Source organism: Salarias fasciatus, chromosome 9, assembly GCF_902148845.1.
Source record: "Salarias fasciatus chromosome 9, fSalaFa1.1, whole genome shotgun sequence".
NCBI classification, from domain to species: Eukaryota; Metazoa; Chordata; class Actinopteri; order Blenniiformes; family Blenniidae; genus Salarias; species Salarias fasciatus.
The window spans coordinates 16,481,552-16,497,991 of record NC_043753.1 but is presented as its reverse complement, the minus strand read 5'-3'; the positions used below and the strand labels follow the sequence as shown (position 1 = coordinate 16,497,991).

The 16,440-nt window shown below is 42.0% G+C and overlaps 1 protein-coding gene across 1 annotated transcript; it reads right to left on the bottom strand.

Annotated features, from left to right (window-relative positions):
* Positions 1-2,981: 2,981 nt before the first annotated feature.
* On the bottom strand, positions 2,982-8,581 carry LOC115394212 (phospholipid scramblase 1). The gene is made up of 7 exons (XM_030099436.1): positions 8,529-8,581; positions 7,878-7,956; positions 4,976-5,018; positions 4,665-4,885; positions 4,371-4,532; positions 3,729-3,890; positions 2,982-3,274 (listed from the first exon to the last, which is right to left on the bottom strand). The coding sequence occupies exons 2-7, from the start codon at positions 7,944-7,946 to the stop codon at positions 3,245-3,247; spliced, it is 687 nt and encodes a 228-aa protein (XP_029955296.1). The 5' UTR covers positions 7,947-7,956; positions 8,529-8,581; the 3' UTR covers positions 2,982-3,244.
* Between the last annotated feature and the right edge of the window lie 7,859 nt (positions 8,582-16,440).

Genomic DNA, 16,440 nt, shown 5'->3' with positions numbered 1-16,440 from the left:
AAAATAGCAGCAGCAGCACTTTGTGGAGGCACAAAGGCCATTCATTTTATTGCGGTAACAAAAAAAAACCCAAAAACAGTAGCGGAATGGAAGCTCTGCTGTGTTTGTAGGTGGCGGAATATTAAAATGTGCACAATGCAGCCAATTTGCCATCGGCCTCTTTCATTCCGGATCAAAGTGGTGGACTGAGCAGCCATCAGCCTGATTACCACAAACATCAGCACTGCCGTCCCCAGAGCCGTGCCATTAGCATGGTATATGAAGCACAAAAAAAGAAAAAAGAAAAGAGAAATCCTCTCTTGATCACAAGAAAATGACCTAAAATATCATCCTCCCTCATTCCCTCCAGCCTCCACAGTTTTCCAGCAACAGCCTTAATTAACTATTGCACTGAAAGACCTTCCGCAACATATATTCCACGAATCCTTCCCAAGTAATATGGTAAGATCATCACTGCCACACGAAGTGGATCATGACTCATACTTTGCAGTGACTCACAGAAGAAGTCAGGGACAGTGCCGTCTATAACCAGCCCTGAGAAAAACAGTGATCAGGGTGCCGATCACTCCTTTTTGGGTCAGAGTCCCTGACCCCAGATCAGTCAAAAAATAATATTGATAGGAATGAATGCTTGATAAGGTCAGTGAACACACACTCCCTGTTTTTTGTATGAGAGTGAATATTCATAATGAAAAGATGCCTTGGTTCCCAAACAAAGACATTTTCTAGATTTTAGACCTGTTCCAAGCTACCGAAGGCAGCAGGAATCCAGGTATAACCTTCCAATCCCAGACTCTCTGTTTTAGCTTATATGTGTGTTTTGAAAAGAAAAGCATAAAAGGGATGTTTTAAATGAGAAGTATTTTTAAGGCAGAACTGAAGGTTAACATTTTCTGGTTAATTGCATATTTGAAGAGATAGAAAATGAAATGCTTCCCTCCTCCCTTTCCTCCTTGTGATATCCTTCACATCTATATTTGAATGGTTCATATAATCTGTACTATTGATTGGCCTAGAAGCTCGTTTCTGCACGCTAAACAAACATTTTTTTTTTTTTTTTTTCAGATTTTCTAAAGACATTAAAAATGTGAGAGGGAGAGGTGAAGGTATTCGCCACGGTGCTTTGCTGAACTCCGCTAATTACCAAGCACAGCTCAGTGGTCTAACATAACCACGTACAAGGTCCGATCATTGTAAATCTTTTAGTTATGGGACGCTTTGTGGAGATTGAAGCCAAAAAGGTCCCTGATAGCATGTAATGCTTTCTGAAATGAAGCATTTCTGTGCTGCTCCGTCGAGTTTGTATCAAGAAATCAAGTTTATGAGCAAGAACTACACACATCAAAGAAACATCTTTTCATTTTTATTGAAGTGTTTTCATGGTCTATTTGCACAAGTTAATCTTTGTTCGGTTTAATTCATTGCATGACTAAACAGTTTGGTAGTTCACAGTATTAGTGCAGAAGTAGAAGATTAAGGACGTTAGTTGTTTATCGTTGTGTGACTAAAGCAAAAAAATTCCCTTTGTTTCACATTCTGAATACAATTTTTGGCATTTGAACACAATCGAAGAGCCTTCACAGGATGTAACAGCACCAGCATCTTATACTATCACTGTATTTATTTAATCAGGCTAATCCTGGGGGGAAAAAAAGGATGAAAGTATTGATCAACATATTGTTCCCCAATAAGTTGTATGTCATTGCTATTAAAACTGAAACAATGGGAAATATCTGAAATGATAAGCATCATGCGTCTTGAGAAATCTGAGTCGACTCTGGCTGTCAGTGTTCATTATAAATTACAAAAACAAAAAGCCTTTACCCTTTAAAGACTGCATGCAATAAAAAAAAAGGGCTTTTGGCATTTCTTGTTCAAGCTTGCAAGGTTGTATTTGAAAAACAAAACCCTTTCTTGCCTTGATGTCGAGACACATTTGCCATAATATTGTATAACTCACCAGCTGATGCCCACGTCTGTAAAATATGCACACGTGATGTGTATCTGCATATAATCAGCCATAAGATGGAAGCTGCTATTATTACTGTGGAAATTATAATTGCAGGTTTGATTTTAGGTTTTCAGACTAAAATATCATCTTTGCAAAGTTTAAAATGGCATAAATTCAAGGTGACTGCAACAGATGTCTGCAAAATAGACACAGAGGAAATTAATGTACAAAAGAATCTTTATGTTTGTAGTATGAGGTGCAGGTGTGTCGTTGTGAGAGGCAGCCGTCACTAACGCTATAGTACAGTAGCATGCATTTCAACCTGAGTTTCTCCAAAAAATATACAATGTCATCAGACACTTATGTTTCAGTACATTTCTATAGCACGAGCAGGACTGGAGACCGTCCTCTTGGACTATGTGCTGGGTTGAGCTTTAGTGGATGTCTGGCGCCCTCTTGTGGATCGGACCTCAACATTACATCAACCCATCATTTAACCCCAAAGAACAACCTCCTTCGTGTTAACGATGCATAATTATTGTAGCTCTGAAAATAGAAATACTTTGTATTCTACTGTATAATCATTTACATTGCAGTTAAAACACACACGCACACACACACACACACACACACACACACACACACACACACATCGCAAACACACCCGCAAACACTCATGCACACACAGAGCATTGCACACACATGTTGTTCTCAGTTGACAAAGTGTTAAACAGAACAAAAAAATAAATAAATAAATTTAAAAAACCTCCATAAATATTTGAACAACAGTTGCTCGAGTCTTTGAGTTCTCACACAGTAACAGCTGCAAGCAGAGTAAATGAGGTCGATTAACATCTCCACTAATAGTCTGACCACATTACAAATTACAAAGGCTAACCTACTTTTCAGGCAAACCCGAATAGCGTCGGTCGTTTTTGTTCGCTGTTTATAGTTTTCTGTAGAGACTGATCCCAGATGTGATCAGTGACCATACTGTAAACACAAATACACACAAAATGAATGTTAAAAAAACAAAACAAAACAAATACATCCATCCTTACAAATATTGTCTAAAAACACGGCATCGTGCACTCACAACCCAGCGACACGACTCCACAGCCAACCTGAGCAGCTACGACTAAAACACACCCTCTATTTTATTGTTCATGCAAAATTATAAGATGTACTTTCTTGAAACTATCTTTGTAAAGGCTGTTCTATGTGAGGGCGTCGGGGACTGATCACCATGGCCTTGTTCTTCCGGGAATGTTTCGCGTAAATCCGGTCTGGATCCTAGTTTGTCGTCTCAAAGAACATGAAGTCCTGCATGAGGAGAGACAAGAAAGAGACGTTAGACAGGCTGAAAGGTCAAATGAGCAGCGATGTTCGACCTGATTCTGAGGAAAACGTAGCAGCTCGTTCATATTCGAACCATCGCTGCGAATGCTGCTCGATCTAGAAAGGCCCCCTGACGAGCCGTTTGGCATGATGGGGTGGTTTAAGGTCACATTTCCCACTAAGTGGTACATTAAGTAGTGGGTACATGAAATTTCCGACGAGCTGTGACAGGAAACGCGCAGCTCCTCCTGAAAGCTGGGTCACACGAGGCTACAGCGTCTGCTGCGGCGACGTGACGCCTGGCAGTTGCTTATAAATTACAATGTGAGAAACCCTCAACTACATCCTACTGAGCTCAAAGTGTATCATATTACACTTGTTTTTGGCATCTTGATTACCGTCCGTCATGGACGAAATGGACGGTTAACGTTACACTCACGATGAGGAAGCATGCGCCGATCATCACCGCCTTCATCCTCACGTCCAGATCCATGGGGAACTGGATGCCGAAGTTGTCTGAGTCCGTGAAAGCTTCCCGGAGGAGTCCCGTCCACTGCTTGCTGATTTTGCCGATCTTACTGACTTCGTCCATCGTGACAATCTGCGGATGAAGTTACAGAGACGACAAATTGCCGACACGTGCTGCACGAGGATAGCGATCAGTCACCAGACATGTCTGGATTTGCTGAAGGGAGTTCATGGAACGGTTCAGCTTCCCCCCCCCCTCCATCGTGACAGTAATCTGAGTTTTGTTCAAAGCAGCAGAGGGAGGCACCGGGATGGCAATCTCATGCTTCGCTTCCCCCTCCCACGGGTCTGGTTAAAGGTCTGCGCCGCTGACCCGAATCCCCTTCACAGCTCAATCTAATAAAAGCAGCCGAGCCATGGAACAATGGCCGCACTGTACGGCTCTGGAGCGCGGCCTGTGCGGCCGCTCCAGCCGACTGCGGCCCGCTCTGATTGGAAACATATTCCTCACGTCAGAGTGCGATCCCCTCCTCGTGTCCGGAGGGCGAGAATCTGACCGTGTTGCGTTATGTTTTCACAATTTTAGTGGATTCCCGCGTTTAAATAAACTCACCTCGAAGTCAACATCTGGAAGGCAGCTCCAGCCGCAGAACGGCCCGTGGATCTTCAGCACAGGCTCTCTGTGCTCATTTTCGACAATAAATTTGGGGGAGAACGGGTGCCACTGCTGCATCAGGTATCCCACCGTGTTTCCAGGGGGGGCCTGCACCTCCAGCTGGGCAGAGCACGGCAGAAGGACACAGTGTGATTTGTAGACACGCCTCGGGTTTTAAACACGTAAACGGCTGGAGGAACTGGACAGAGGAGCCCGGACACTGTGATCTGACGTGCAAGCGCCTCCGCTCACCTCTTGTAAACAACAGGGGAAGAAGCACGACATGCACTTCAGCGGTCTGGTGACGGTGATGACCTCCTGTCCGAAGTTGTCGAGGACGTGGATGGTGAAGGGGCGCAGCGGGCCACAGCACTGCCGGCTCAGGCAGTCGTTCTCCTCCACGGCGTAGAACACGTTCTGGCCCACGCTGTTACGGACTTCGTACTTGTTGTTACTTTCGAATCCAACAAGAGCTGCATCGATACAAAATAAAAAAATAAAACACATAGGTTGAGGTGCTTCTGTTCTGCTGAAAAAAATCACCACTAAGCTTGTTTACATACCTTCAACCAGCTCCACTTTCTGTTTGATGAGCAGCTGATCCACCTAGAAAACCACACATCTGTCAGACTTATGACGTGTCAGCAGACAGTGGCGATTCCATGCACACAGTTTACATTCGGCTTGTAAAACCACACTTCAGTGTGGGTCACTGCGATCGTAAAACAGGAGACGCGGCACAATGTATCACTTCTTCGACATACTGTTTTCATTTGCACATACTTTTTAAGCCATGTCAGTGTTTAAGGTGTGCTGAAAGGCGAGCGGCGTTCGTGATCCAGCAGCAGCTCCTCGGCTGTTCCTGTTGGGTCTCATTCACAGGAGCCGTTTTGACTTCTCACAGCAGCAAATGCACGTTTCGTGGTAAAGTGTAACTCCGTGATGAAGCGCACTGAAGCTGATAGCGGCTAAAATGTACCCTGTTGGGGGGGGGTGACACCAGGAATGTATTAATCTGAATACAGATGCGATTTTGCTCTGAGTCTCTCTCTTTCATCAGCCAAAACACAGAAAAACTAGAATTTGACAATTGCAGAGCACAAATAGTAACTAATGAAAAGCATGTAGCCTACTGCCGCTTTAATCAGGGCTGTATTGATATTGGCTGGAACTGAATAAAAAACTTTATCTTGGCCCGTCACGGCGCTCCTTGTATTTCATGTGGCCCTCTCAGAAGAATTAATTACCCGCCCCGTTCCTAGGCCTTTTATGATCCCAAGAAAATTCAGCGACTGCTAGAAATTAGAGCTTCGCCCATAAATAATCCAGGACTTCCTCAGTATGAGCAGTAAAACAAGATGCCACGATTTGTAACATGCACAGTAAATGTCTAATAATGAGGCAATGGCAGATATTAAAAATTATCTTGAAAGCATAAGAGATGAGAAGCAGTGACTCATTCCACAGCCATAAAGTTAAAAAAAAAAAGAACAGAATTATCTAAGAGGATTGTTTTTGCATATGGCAATAATAATATTTTATTGGTAATTATTGAAATGTTGTCACACCCAACTTGTTTGTGAACTACAGTACATGTCCCATGAGATGTTAAATACATTGTGGCACAATTTTAATTAAGGCAAGGTTGTATTTATGCCACGGTTGATTTTCTTCTGGGAATTAAGGGGCCATATTGGTATAATTGGTTCAGTGTATTTTCATAATGACTGGGTGGGGCTAACGTTCCTTACACTTTGTTCTCTCATCACTTCTTCATTGGCAACACAAGACAAAAGTTTTGGAAATGTAGCTGTTTTATGATTCATTCGTCCATCTTCTACACTGCTTTATACAACCTGGAGTCAAGAAGGCAAAGCGCTCAGTAAATCATGACAGTGAGTCCTGGAAAGGTTTGAAAGATCATCTTCCAGTTCTACTGTATTACATAACGAGGGCAGTTTTGCTGAATGGTGTCATGTGTTGGACCTGACCATTTTGATTTACACGTCAGCAGTAAAGGTTTACACACACAATACACACAAAGAGGGCATATTTCAGAGTAGAGTAAGCCTATTTCAGTAGCTATGTGATACATGCAGAGTAAACAGTAAATTCACCTTTGATCGCCAATGCTTAAGCAGCAAAGCAGCTTTCACACACAGAGATTCAGCAGCAGCACTGTAAGGAGATTCCCCTCTCTGGCTGGCTTTTTACACACACACACACACACACACACACACACACACACACACACACACACACACACACACACACACACACACACACACAAAGCCAGCCTACAGCCGCTCGGTGTGTCATTTTACACAGCGAGCGAACTTTTGGTATCAGAAGCAAGCAAGCTGTGAATGTGTGTCGTCCCGTCTCGCTGTGCCGCTCACCCCTTCACACTGGAACCTTCTCACCTCTATTTCATCTCCATTGCCACAAACAGACACAAAGCAGGAGGAAAGAAACTGCTCATTCGGCCTCTATTGGCCCGGTTCTGATTTCACAGACATCACAAACTTCCCATTATGTGTATAATATCAATGGCATGTACAAGTTTTGTTCATATTTCAATAACTGAATACAAGTGATAGTTCAAACACTTCCAGTGAGCCCACACTGAATGAAACAGATCAATGGATGACTCAAACTACTGAACAACAGATGAAAAGTTTTCTTTCCTGTGATGCAAATTGCACACAGTCACACCAAGTTCTATGCCGTGTGTCAAAACCATTAGCTTTGGGTTGAATGAGTTGGATGTTCCAACATCATCTGATTGCTCTGACCCATTAATCAATATTCTATACTGCCTGATCGATCTTAAAGCCAAAGTGGACTGGAGCTAATCCTAACCTCAATAATTTGAAAATAAATAGTATGATTTTTCTAATGAATAAACAAGAGTCAGCAATTAAATTTCATGAAAAATGTGAATTATTATGGAGAGCCGAGGTGTAAGTTTTATTCGTTTATGCTTAAAATGAATACATCTCATTTTGGATATAGAAGCACATGTAAACATAGCAGAACTTTGGTTTAGTATTGTGACGATATGATTTTAAATGCAAACAAACACGCAAGTAGTTGATTTTATTCTCTTTTACACACAATCTTATACATCAGATAAATACACAACAGATGTTGTTTTCAGTTATTGTTTAAATTAGTGCATCACAAAATCGTTGGAAGTCTGCATTTCAGAATTTGCAATAATCCACATTGTATTTAAATATAATTTAACAGAGTTCAGTCTTTCTTGACATGTACTTTTTGCATGTTCACATTGTTGAATATATGACAAATTTGCAATATACAGTGAAGCCCTGGAGTAGATTAATGTGTAATCACGTTTGATTTCTTCAGTTTTGATTTAATTATTGTGCTCATCTCATCTTATTTACATTTCAGACTTTATGCATTTTGTTGTCACCTGTGCTAAAGGTAAAGAGGGTTTACCTGAGTGAGGTACTCTAACCCCGGCGGGCAGCCTGGTATTCCCGGGCTGGGCACAGCGTACATGTTCATGTCTGAATGGAGGGAGACCTGTTGATGACAGACGGGAGTTAAACTGGGAAAGTGCGCCACCTGCTGGCATTTTCAAGGCACTGTCACAAACAGACGGCGGAAAGCTCGCTGCATTTATTTATTTAGTCTCGTGTTCAGATGATCGATGAGCCTCGAGCAGCTTTGGGCCTTCATCAGACTGGATCTGCTCCCGTAAGGTGTAGCGGTCATGATAGGGACGCGATACAGACTCTCCCGGTGGTCTCTGGAAGTGACGACTCCTCTGACGAGGGGAGTAATCCCCTCACTGCCCCTCTTAGCTCATGGGCAACAAGGCCCGGAGGCGCACGCGGGAGACACGCGGAAAGTAGGTCAGATGAGAACAGATCTGGGTCTGATCACGCTCAGTGTGTTTGCTGCCTGTGGATGTTTTCCTCGGCGCGCCGAGCTCTCAGCTGCCTACTTTCCCAATCTGGGGAGAAAGAGGCGGGGTGGAGGCGAGCAAAGCCACGAGCGACGCGGAAGTCTTTCCCTCTTCATATCGTCTACGGCTGGCACGAACCGCACGGCGCACGCACGTTAACAGCAGAATCAGAAATACTCACCGATTTTCAACCTGCCACTTAAAATAATAACAGGCCAGCCCGGAACCAAACCCAGGGAATAAACGTCTGCGCTGATTGGTGGACGTCAGCGTACGTCGCGTCTACGTGAGCCAATCAGAGCGCGGCAGGACTGAGCTCGACAGAAGTGAACAGACTAGAGTTGCCAACCGTTCCTTGAAAAACGGAATCGTTCCGTATTTGGAAGTAAAAAGGTGCGTTCCGTATTGAGCTGAAAAGGAACGCACTTTGTTCCGTATTTTTGTGAGAGTCAAAACGTGAGCAATGGAACATGCGCTTTTTTTTGAAAACTTACGGTAAATTGGTCACCGGCTCTCTGACGTTCTGTGACCAATGAGCTGACAGAGATGGCTCGACAACACAGAATCACTCTTATCTCATTGGTCAAAAAAAGACCGTTCCTCGGAGGCTACGGCAGTTCATTGGCCAGTAGTCAGTTTGGCCACAGAGCGCATGGGAAGAAGGAAATCAAAACATTACAGCAGCGCGCAGCATGGCTTCCAGAGACATGTAAGTTTGTGCCGTTTCCATATCGGATATATCATGTTTAGTTCATTGATTTGTGTCTGCTGCTGCAGACTGTGGTGTGTTTTCAGTTTAGAAACGGAACCGGTTGGTTTTTTTGTTTAGAAGGTTTTTCAGTTTTGATTTTGCACTTTTTTAGTTGAAAATAAAAAATAAAAATAAAAAAAAGAACATGTTAAAATCCAGAAGAGACAGCAGCTGTTTGTTATTTTGCACATTTAGCAACAAATATAGAATAGAATAGGAATAGAAGACTTTATTAATCTCACAGTGGAGAAATTTACAGGTGTATTGGCTCATAGAACCCACAGCGGGGTGCAAAAGTAATGCACGGTGCAATAATTAACAAGTTATAGTGCAAATCATACTAGGATGGACAATAGAAGCTAAAGACAATGAAGATTTAACTGTATGTACAACCTGAATCTTAAAAATGTAACAGGATATATATATATATATATATATATATATATATATATATATATATATATATATATATATATATATATATATATACACACACACACAATATAGCCCTATACAATACAATATGCAATATATGATGCAGTATGATATAATACGTACAATATGTTTTAGCAGAGTGAATGGATGATAAAGTGTCGCTGAATTTCTGAAAGGGGGGGGTGCAGGATATTATAATGTCCAGGATTATTGCTCATATTCTACACAGTAGAACTGTACAGTCTGACAGCGGTGGGGATGAGAGAGCTGTGGTAGCTCCTTCCTGCTCTGAGGGTCTCAGTCTCCTCTGAAGGAGCTGCTGAGCTGCTCTACCGTCCAGTGCAGTGGCTGAGAGCTGCTGTCCATGATGATGATGACACTTGAATGATAACTGTCTCACTGGAGGCCTCATATACAAACAGATCAAGCTGATCATGAGTTATTGCAGTCTTGCCACTGTAGGTGTAATGCAGTAGCCTAATGTGTTTTTATAGTCTGTAATAGGTATAACTGTGGCAACATGCTGTTATATGTGCGTTTTTCACCCCCAAAAAACCTTGTTTTTTTCAGCTGCCCGCGAGAGGCGTTCCTTATTTCAATCTCTGGGAGTTGGCAACCCTAGAACAGACTATAGATCCAAACGTAATCAATAATAGATATAGCTATAATAGGTCATATTCGAGTAGGAAAATTATTATGTTATAGGTTGTTGCAGAGGGCTAAAATTCAAATCAGCAATTTATCTAGGTCAATTTGCCAAAAAAAAAAAAAAAAACAGTCATATTAATGCCTCACCATGATCAATTGATTAATTTATCAGCTTCATTGATCTTCGCTGTGGTGTCACCATTATGGAAAAGGTAAGCTGAAAAATTAACTTTTCGTGCAGTTTATCCATCCACCAAACAAAGGTTGAAGGCAGAATACTCTTAATTCTTTAGTGAGGCAGAGAGACAAACAACAACCACATACACGTTCGCAATCATAATTATTATTATTAAATTACCAAATTCACTCCAAACCCTTGAATTTGGACTGTGGGAGAAAAGTCATGCATACATAAAGAGAAACAAACTTGGTCTGTGTCAAGGAAACTTGACATAGCCCATTTATATTTTCACAAAACCCCTTTTATAGCACCTATATGATATTGTGTTATATACATGGGTATGTCACGACTATCTAATAAACTGTTTAAAACTGATATTTGCAGGCCACATGATGAATACATGTATTTATCTATTATTTTCTTTTAAATATTAACATTGCCTTGTACATATTAATATTCGCTTATCTAACATTTTATTCCTACTTGTTTGACATATTTTCTTCTTCTTCTCTCTCCTCACATTGAGAATATTATGGGTTCAAATACTGTCTGGATCTTTACCGTGTTGAATTTGCATGTTCAGGTTCAGGTTCAGGTTGAAGTTCAGGTTACTTTATTAATACCAGAAGGTAGATTTGTTCTGCAGTGGGATGACATTTACACACATTTATGTACAATTATAAGTGTCAACTGAACACAAAAAGTACCCCAAGGCTCAGATCAGTCAGGACACGAGAAGGGAGAGAAACATCAACATAATACATACGTCTAATTAATAATAAATAACCCAAATAAAATCCTCTAGATAAAAACCAAGGTAAAACAAGTTTAAAACCAAGATAAAAATAAATAAACAAATAATACCTCTGCAGTCTAATTGTGCAAAATTATGAGAAAAATCTCCACAGCTTGTTCACTTCAACAATAGCAGCAGGAACAAAGCTGTTTCTGTGACGTTTCGTTCTGCCTTTAAACACGAGAAACCTCCGTCCAGAGGGAAGAAGCTGGAACTCGCTGTGTAAAGGGTGTGAGTCATCATTTAAAATAGAGAGAGCTATCCGCTGTTACACACAGCTTCCAGGTTGGCTTCAAAGTTCAGCTTTCCATCAATAACGGTCCATAAATATCTGTAAGATTGCACAAACTCAATGCTGACCTTTGATTAAAGTGGCCTTGTGATTTTTTTCTTCTAAAATTAATGACCATATCTTTGGTTTTTATAGTATTAGGTTGAAGATAAGACTCTTCACACCAATGAACAAAGTCATCAATCACAGGGCTGCTTTCATTTTCCTGAAGTAGACTGACAATAACAGAATCATCTGCATATTTTATATGAATGGTGGTTTATAATGAATCTGTTGTCATATCTGCTCCGGCACATGTCTGTGTAAAAAATAGATAATAAAGGTGGCAGCACACAGCCTTGAGGTCAACCAGGGAATGTGCACTTAAGATCTGAGAGGCTACCATTTTACTCAGACTCTCTGTGTCCTGCTGGTTAAAAAGTCGAGAATCCAACCCACTAGATTTTTACTTGCATCAAACCGTTCAAGGAGCCTCCTGGTTAAAATGTGCGGTTGGATTGTATTAAAAGCAGATATGAAAAGTCCACAAATAAAAGTCTGACATGTGTCCCATTAGAATCCAAGTGTTTGAGAAACATGTTTACCAGAGTGTGTGTCGCATCCTCCACTTCTCTGTGAGGCCTTTATGCAAATTGCATGTTGTTCCATTGCATGCGTGGGTTTCTGAGGTTTCCGCCCCCAGTCTAAAAACATGCATGTGTGGTCAATTGGTGATCCTAAATTGCCCCTTAGTATGAATGTAAGTGTGTGTGGATGTCTGTCTCCTTCTGTTTAACCTATCATGGACTGGAGGCCTGTGGGACGGTGCATCAAAGACTGTCTCTCATCAGAGTAAACCTACAGCACCTCAACCAGGAAATGTTCCAGAGTGACCTGAGTCAGCCCAAACTGCGAGCCTTGTCATATAGGACCGATCTTAAAAGTAACTGCTGTATTCATCTTCTGAACTGAACCGAGGCATTCCACCAGAGAGGAGCCTGGTATCTGGAAGTTCCTGCATCTAGAAATCTCCAATAGGCAGCACTCTAAAGCCTCATATCCACCATGCAGTATGAGCCAGTACGATACGGTGCCAGACGGTACTGAAATGGCTTCTGAAGCCCTTCTCTGACAGCAGAACAACAGATGTACAACAAGAGTACTTCCAGAGCTCGGCTGGTGGTTGGAGATGCCTTGGATAGGCTGAAGGGGAGGTGGCGGTGCCTAATGAAAAGGAATGGCAGTGATATCAGCCGAGTTACGTCCATGATGGTGGCGTGTTTTGCTCGGCACAATCTCCAGCAGTGAATGGGACGGATGTGTCCAAGCAACTGCAGACACAGAACGACACAGGCAGGGACGGAAAAGAAGGTCTGATGCATTACTTAAATGCATAAGAAACACTCTTGTAAAGTTCACCACTCTCTCTATGCGCTGTTATTCATATTAAAAATTTGTAATGTGTTGTTCTGAACGTGGAAAAGAATCTGGAAACATCAGAAGCATGCAACTGGTAACCTGAGGGCCAGTGCAAACCACAGCCTCGTTCTTTTTGGTTCCATAGTGGTCAGTCCTGGAAGGTGATTCAAACACATCTGTCTCAACTATTAACCATAGTTTTCTCAGTAACCTCATTCCAACTAATTCAATGTATTTGATAAACTGAATATATACATTCAGTTTGTTTCTTTGATTAATTATAGTTTTAATACTGACACATGTCCTTGTCTTAATAGTGTTCAGTCACAATTTATCCATCGATGTGATCAATGTCGCCCATGCCTGCTTTTCATTGTGTAAGTTAATGTTTAAAAAAGAAGTGGTTCTTTCTATTGTAGCATTTTCTTTGTTATGGAGCTGTAAGAAGTTAATTTGTGCCTTCATAGATTTTAATGTTGTGGCATTGTCTAAAGCAAAGTGATCAAGTTTGAGACTCAGTGTACTTTCCATTGACTTGATCTTACAGCAGAGCAGACAGTCTGGGACCTGGAAACATACAGCCTGGAAAACATTCAGCAAGCAAGGTTAGTTTCCTTAAAGTCATTTACTTTGACAGACTGCAAATTTGGTATCCTGTCATCAATAACAGATTATTTTATCACTGCCCAGCTGGTTGGTTCTCCGAGCCGCCATCCATCGTCTGCCTGCTTCGTCTGGACGAGGGTCACGGTGGGCTGGAGCTCATTCTGGCTGATTGTTGATAAGAGGTAAGACTAACCTGGACACTTCACCAGTCAATCAGAAGGATGACAAACAGACCGACAATCACCCTCACACAGATTCACTAATATGAAAATGTTTAAGTTGCCCTTTGACCACATGCATATTTTTGAGAGTAAATCCGCACAGGCATGTGAAGAATGTTCAAAATCCACAAAGCCAGTTAAGTCTGCGGACTTTTACCTGAAACTGTTTTATAATTAGAGAGCAGAGCTGACTGCTGTATCTGTGCGCCATCCTGAATAGCTCTTCCTTAAAAAAAGAGAAGTTTCAATAACAGCTGTAGGCTTAATCAGACTTTGATTAAAGAAACACACCACCCTCATAAAACTGCATGTGTGCATTAATTGTGAAACTTCCTGCTGCACTTTTTTTTTTAACGATATGTGTCATTAAAAAAAAGTTTGCACAACTACAATGACACAAAGAGAAAAACAAAACAGTCAACTGACGTGCTCTTGAACTTTATGCCTGTACTATTATGGTCTGCATCCACTGGAGAGCAGTGTTGAGCTAATGATGCCCGGCCTCATTGCCATTACTGTGACTAATGCAGAAATTGCCTCTTCACTGTAAAACAAAATATAGAAACACACGAGCGCACGCACACACACATACCTGCACTCGCATCCTTATTACAAACGACGTGACGTTGTTGGGTCGAGCATCCCTATTTGCGAATACAAATTACCTGATTTCCTCAAGCGCTACTGATTTTTCTTGGAGAAATCAGTAGCGCTAATGAGAACAAATGATGACTCGCGCGCAGATCTGCTGACACTTCAAGCGCAAACACCTAAAAACAGGTTTTAATTGATTCATGTTACAACAGTTGCTTGTAGTGACCTGATGCAGCCTGGAAATCGCATGAGGCGCAGCCACTGATGGGCTTTCTGTTTAGAACTGTTTGAAATAAAGTATAAATCTGAGATAACACACAACACGTGTATCAAAGTTGAGATCCATTATCAACATTTTTGACATCTTTTCAGTCAAAATTGTACATTTCATATAGATTCATGCAAGAATATCAGGACGATCAGCAGTCAACAGAGCACTTGATTTTTTTTTTTTTTTTCATCAAGAACAATGCAATAACTTTGAGTTGTTTCCCATTTCCACTCTCATCTTGACTGAAAACTAGAAAGTCAAGAATCTTTGAAAGCAGCGAGGCAGATTGTCTTTCTGACTCCCCGAGCCCGGTTCCTCCCACCGGGGGACGCGCCGGTGTGTGTTTGTGTACTCTGCTCGCTCTTGACATCCCTACCTGTTTTTCAGCTCCTCTATGTGTTTGTGTTTGCCGTGCAAAGGTGGTGCTCTTTATCCGCACGGGTAATCTTTTGTGCACTCCTAACGAGGCTGTCACATTCGCCGCATAATGAGGAGCCTAAAGATAAATGTAAAAATGCCTCCATTATACCGCTTTCATCCCCTTGTTCATTAGGTTAGCATAAGGTTACAATACATTACTCCGGTCCCAGTGTTCCGCACACAAAATTGCACGTGTCACTGAAGTGGCTGGGTTTTAGTTCGCGGCGATAATGCTCATTCAGGCGCACACAAACACTTTGTTACCTGCCGAAACTAAAACTCTTAGCAGAACCTCGGTGCAGCACCGATTCTCCGTCTCCACGTCTGACTTTCCCCTAATGATATTCAGAGAGTAACTCTTATAAATGTTCACTCCACAATGGCTTTCTGCAGCACACACACACACACACACACACACACAGAAATGCAGATTTGCTGTGTGTGTTTTCATGTCCAGGAACACAGCTTTTGTTATTCCGTCTCTGTCTCTTCACCTCTGCCCATCCCTCACCTCCCTCCCTCCCTTTATTTCTCCCATTTCTGCACCCCTGTCAAGTGCTTTGTTTGCTGTGACTTTCCATGTGGTTATCTGAGCGGAGACAGTATGCCTCACCCTGGCACAGGACCTCAGTTTCCACGGCAACTTTATAATTGTTTTGGATGTGTTCCAAGCGCCACTGGATACCGAGGCATTATTGATGTCAAAAGAAACATGTATGAAATGAGGAGATGTGGAGGCGTCCATATGGTTCCGTACACAGCCTCATGCAAAGCCATTTAACCATTTTTCAATGGGAGTTTTGTGATACCGCTGAATAGATCCCACATGCGTCGCATGATATTTCATAATTTTGATCTTTTTTTGTATCACAAAGGGATAATAGCACGCAATACAGGCCGCTGAACTGTGCAATATTTTTTCCCTATTCATGTCATTAAGTCATTGTCACAGTATGTACTGCTGGGTTGAGTACGGCGACCTTGCTGAATACAATATGTCCATCAAGATGTCCTTTAACAAAAAAAAAAAAATTTGAATAGCAAAAAATGAGAATTAAGACCATCTGAACACATGATGGGAAAATAAATCTCTGTTCCAGCAAACCCTTCTCCAGTAACCACAGAGTGTGTTGACGCTGGCCTCATTCACTCCGAACAGTCTTTGTTTTGACAGGAGAGGTGGCGTGAGTTATCCCAGTGCTTGTCACTATAACCATATTGTGAACCCCCCCCCCCCCCCATCCCCCAGCTATCAGTCTTGTACACACACACTCACGGAGCCACACTGCACCTCTGAGCCACGAGCTGTGGCCACATTAACCACTGCGCTGCAACACTCATTAAAATAACATATAGTGTCAACAGCAGTGAGGCCCCAAGTGGATGAACCCAAAATGCTCCGTCTTCACTCACGAATCCACAGAGTTGTCTTTGCGTTGGAGAATTGCCGTCCAAAGCCTCAAGTATCTCCTTTCCCC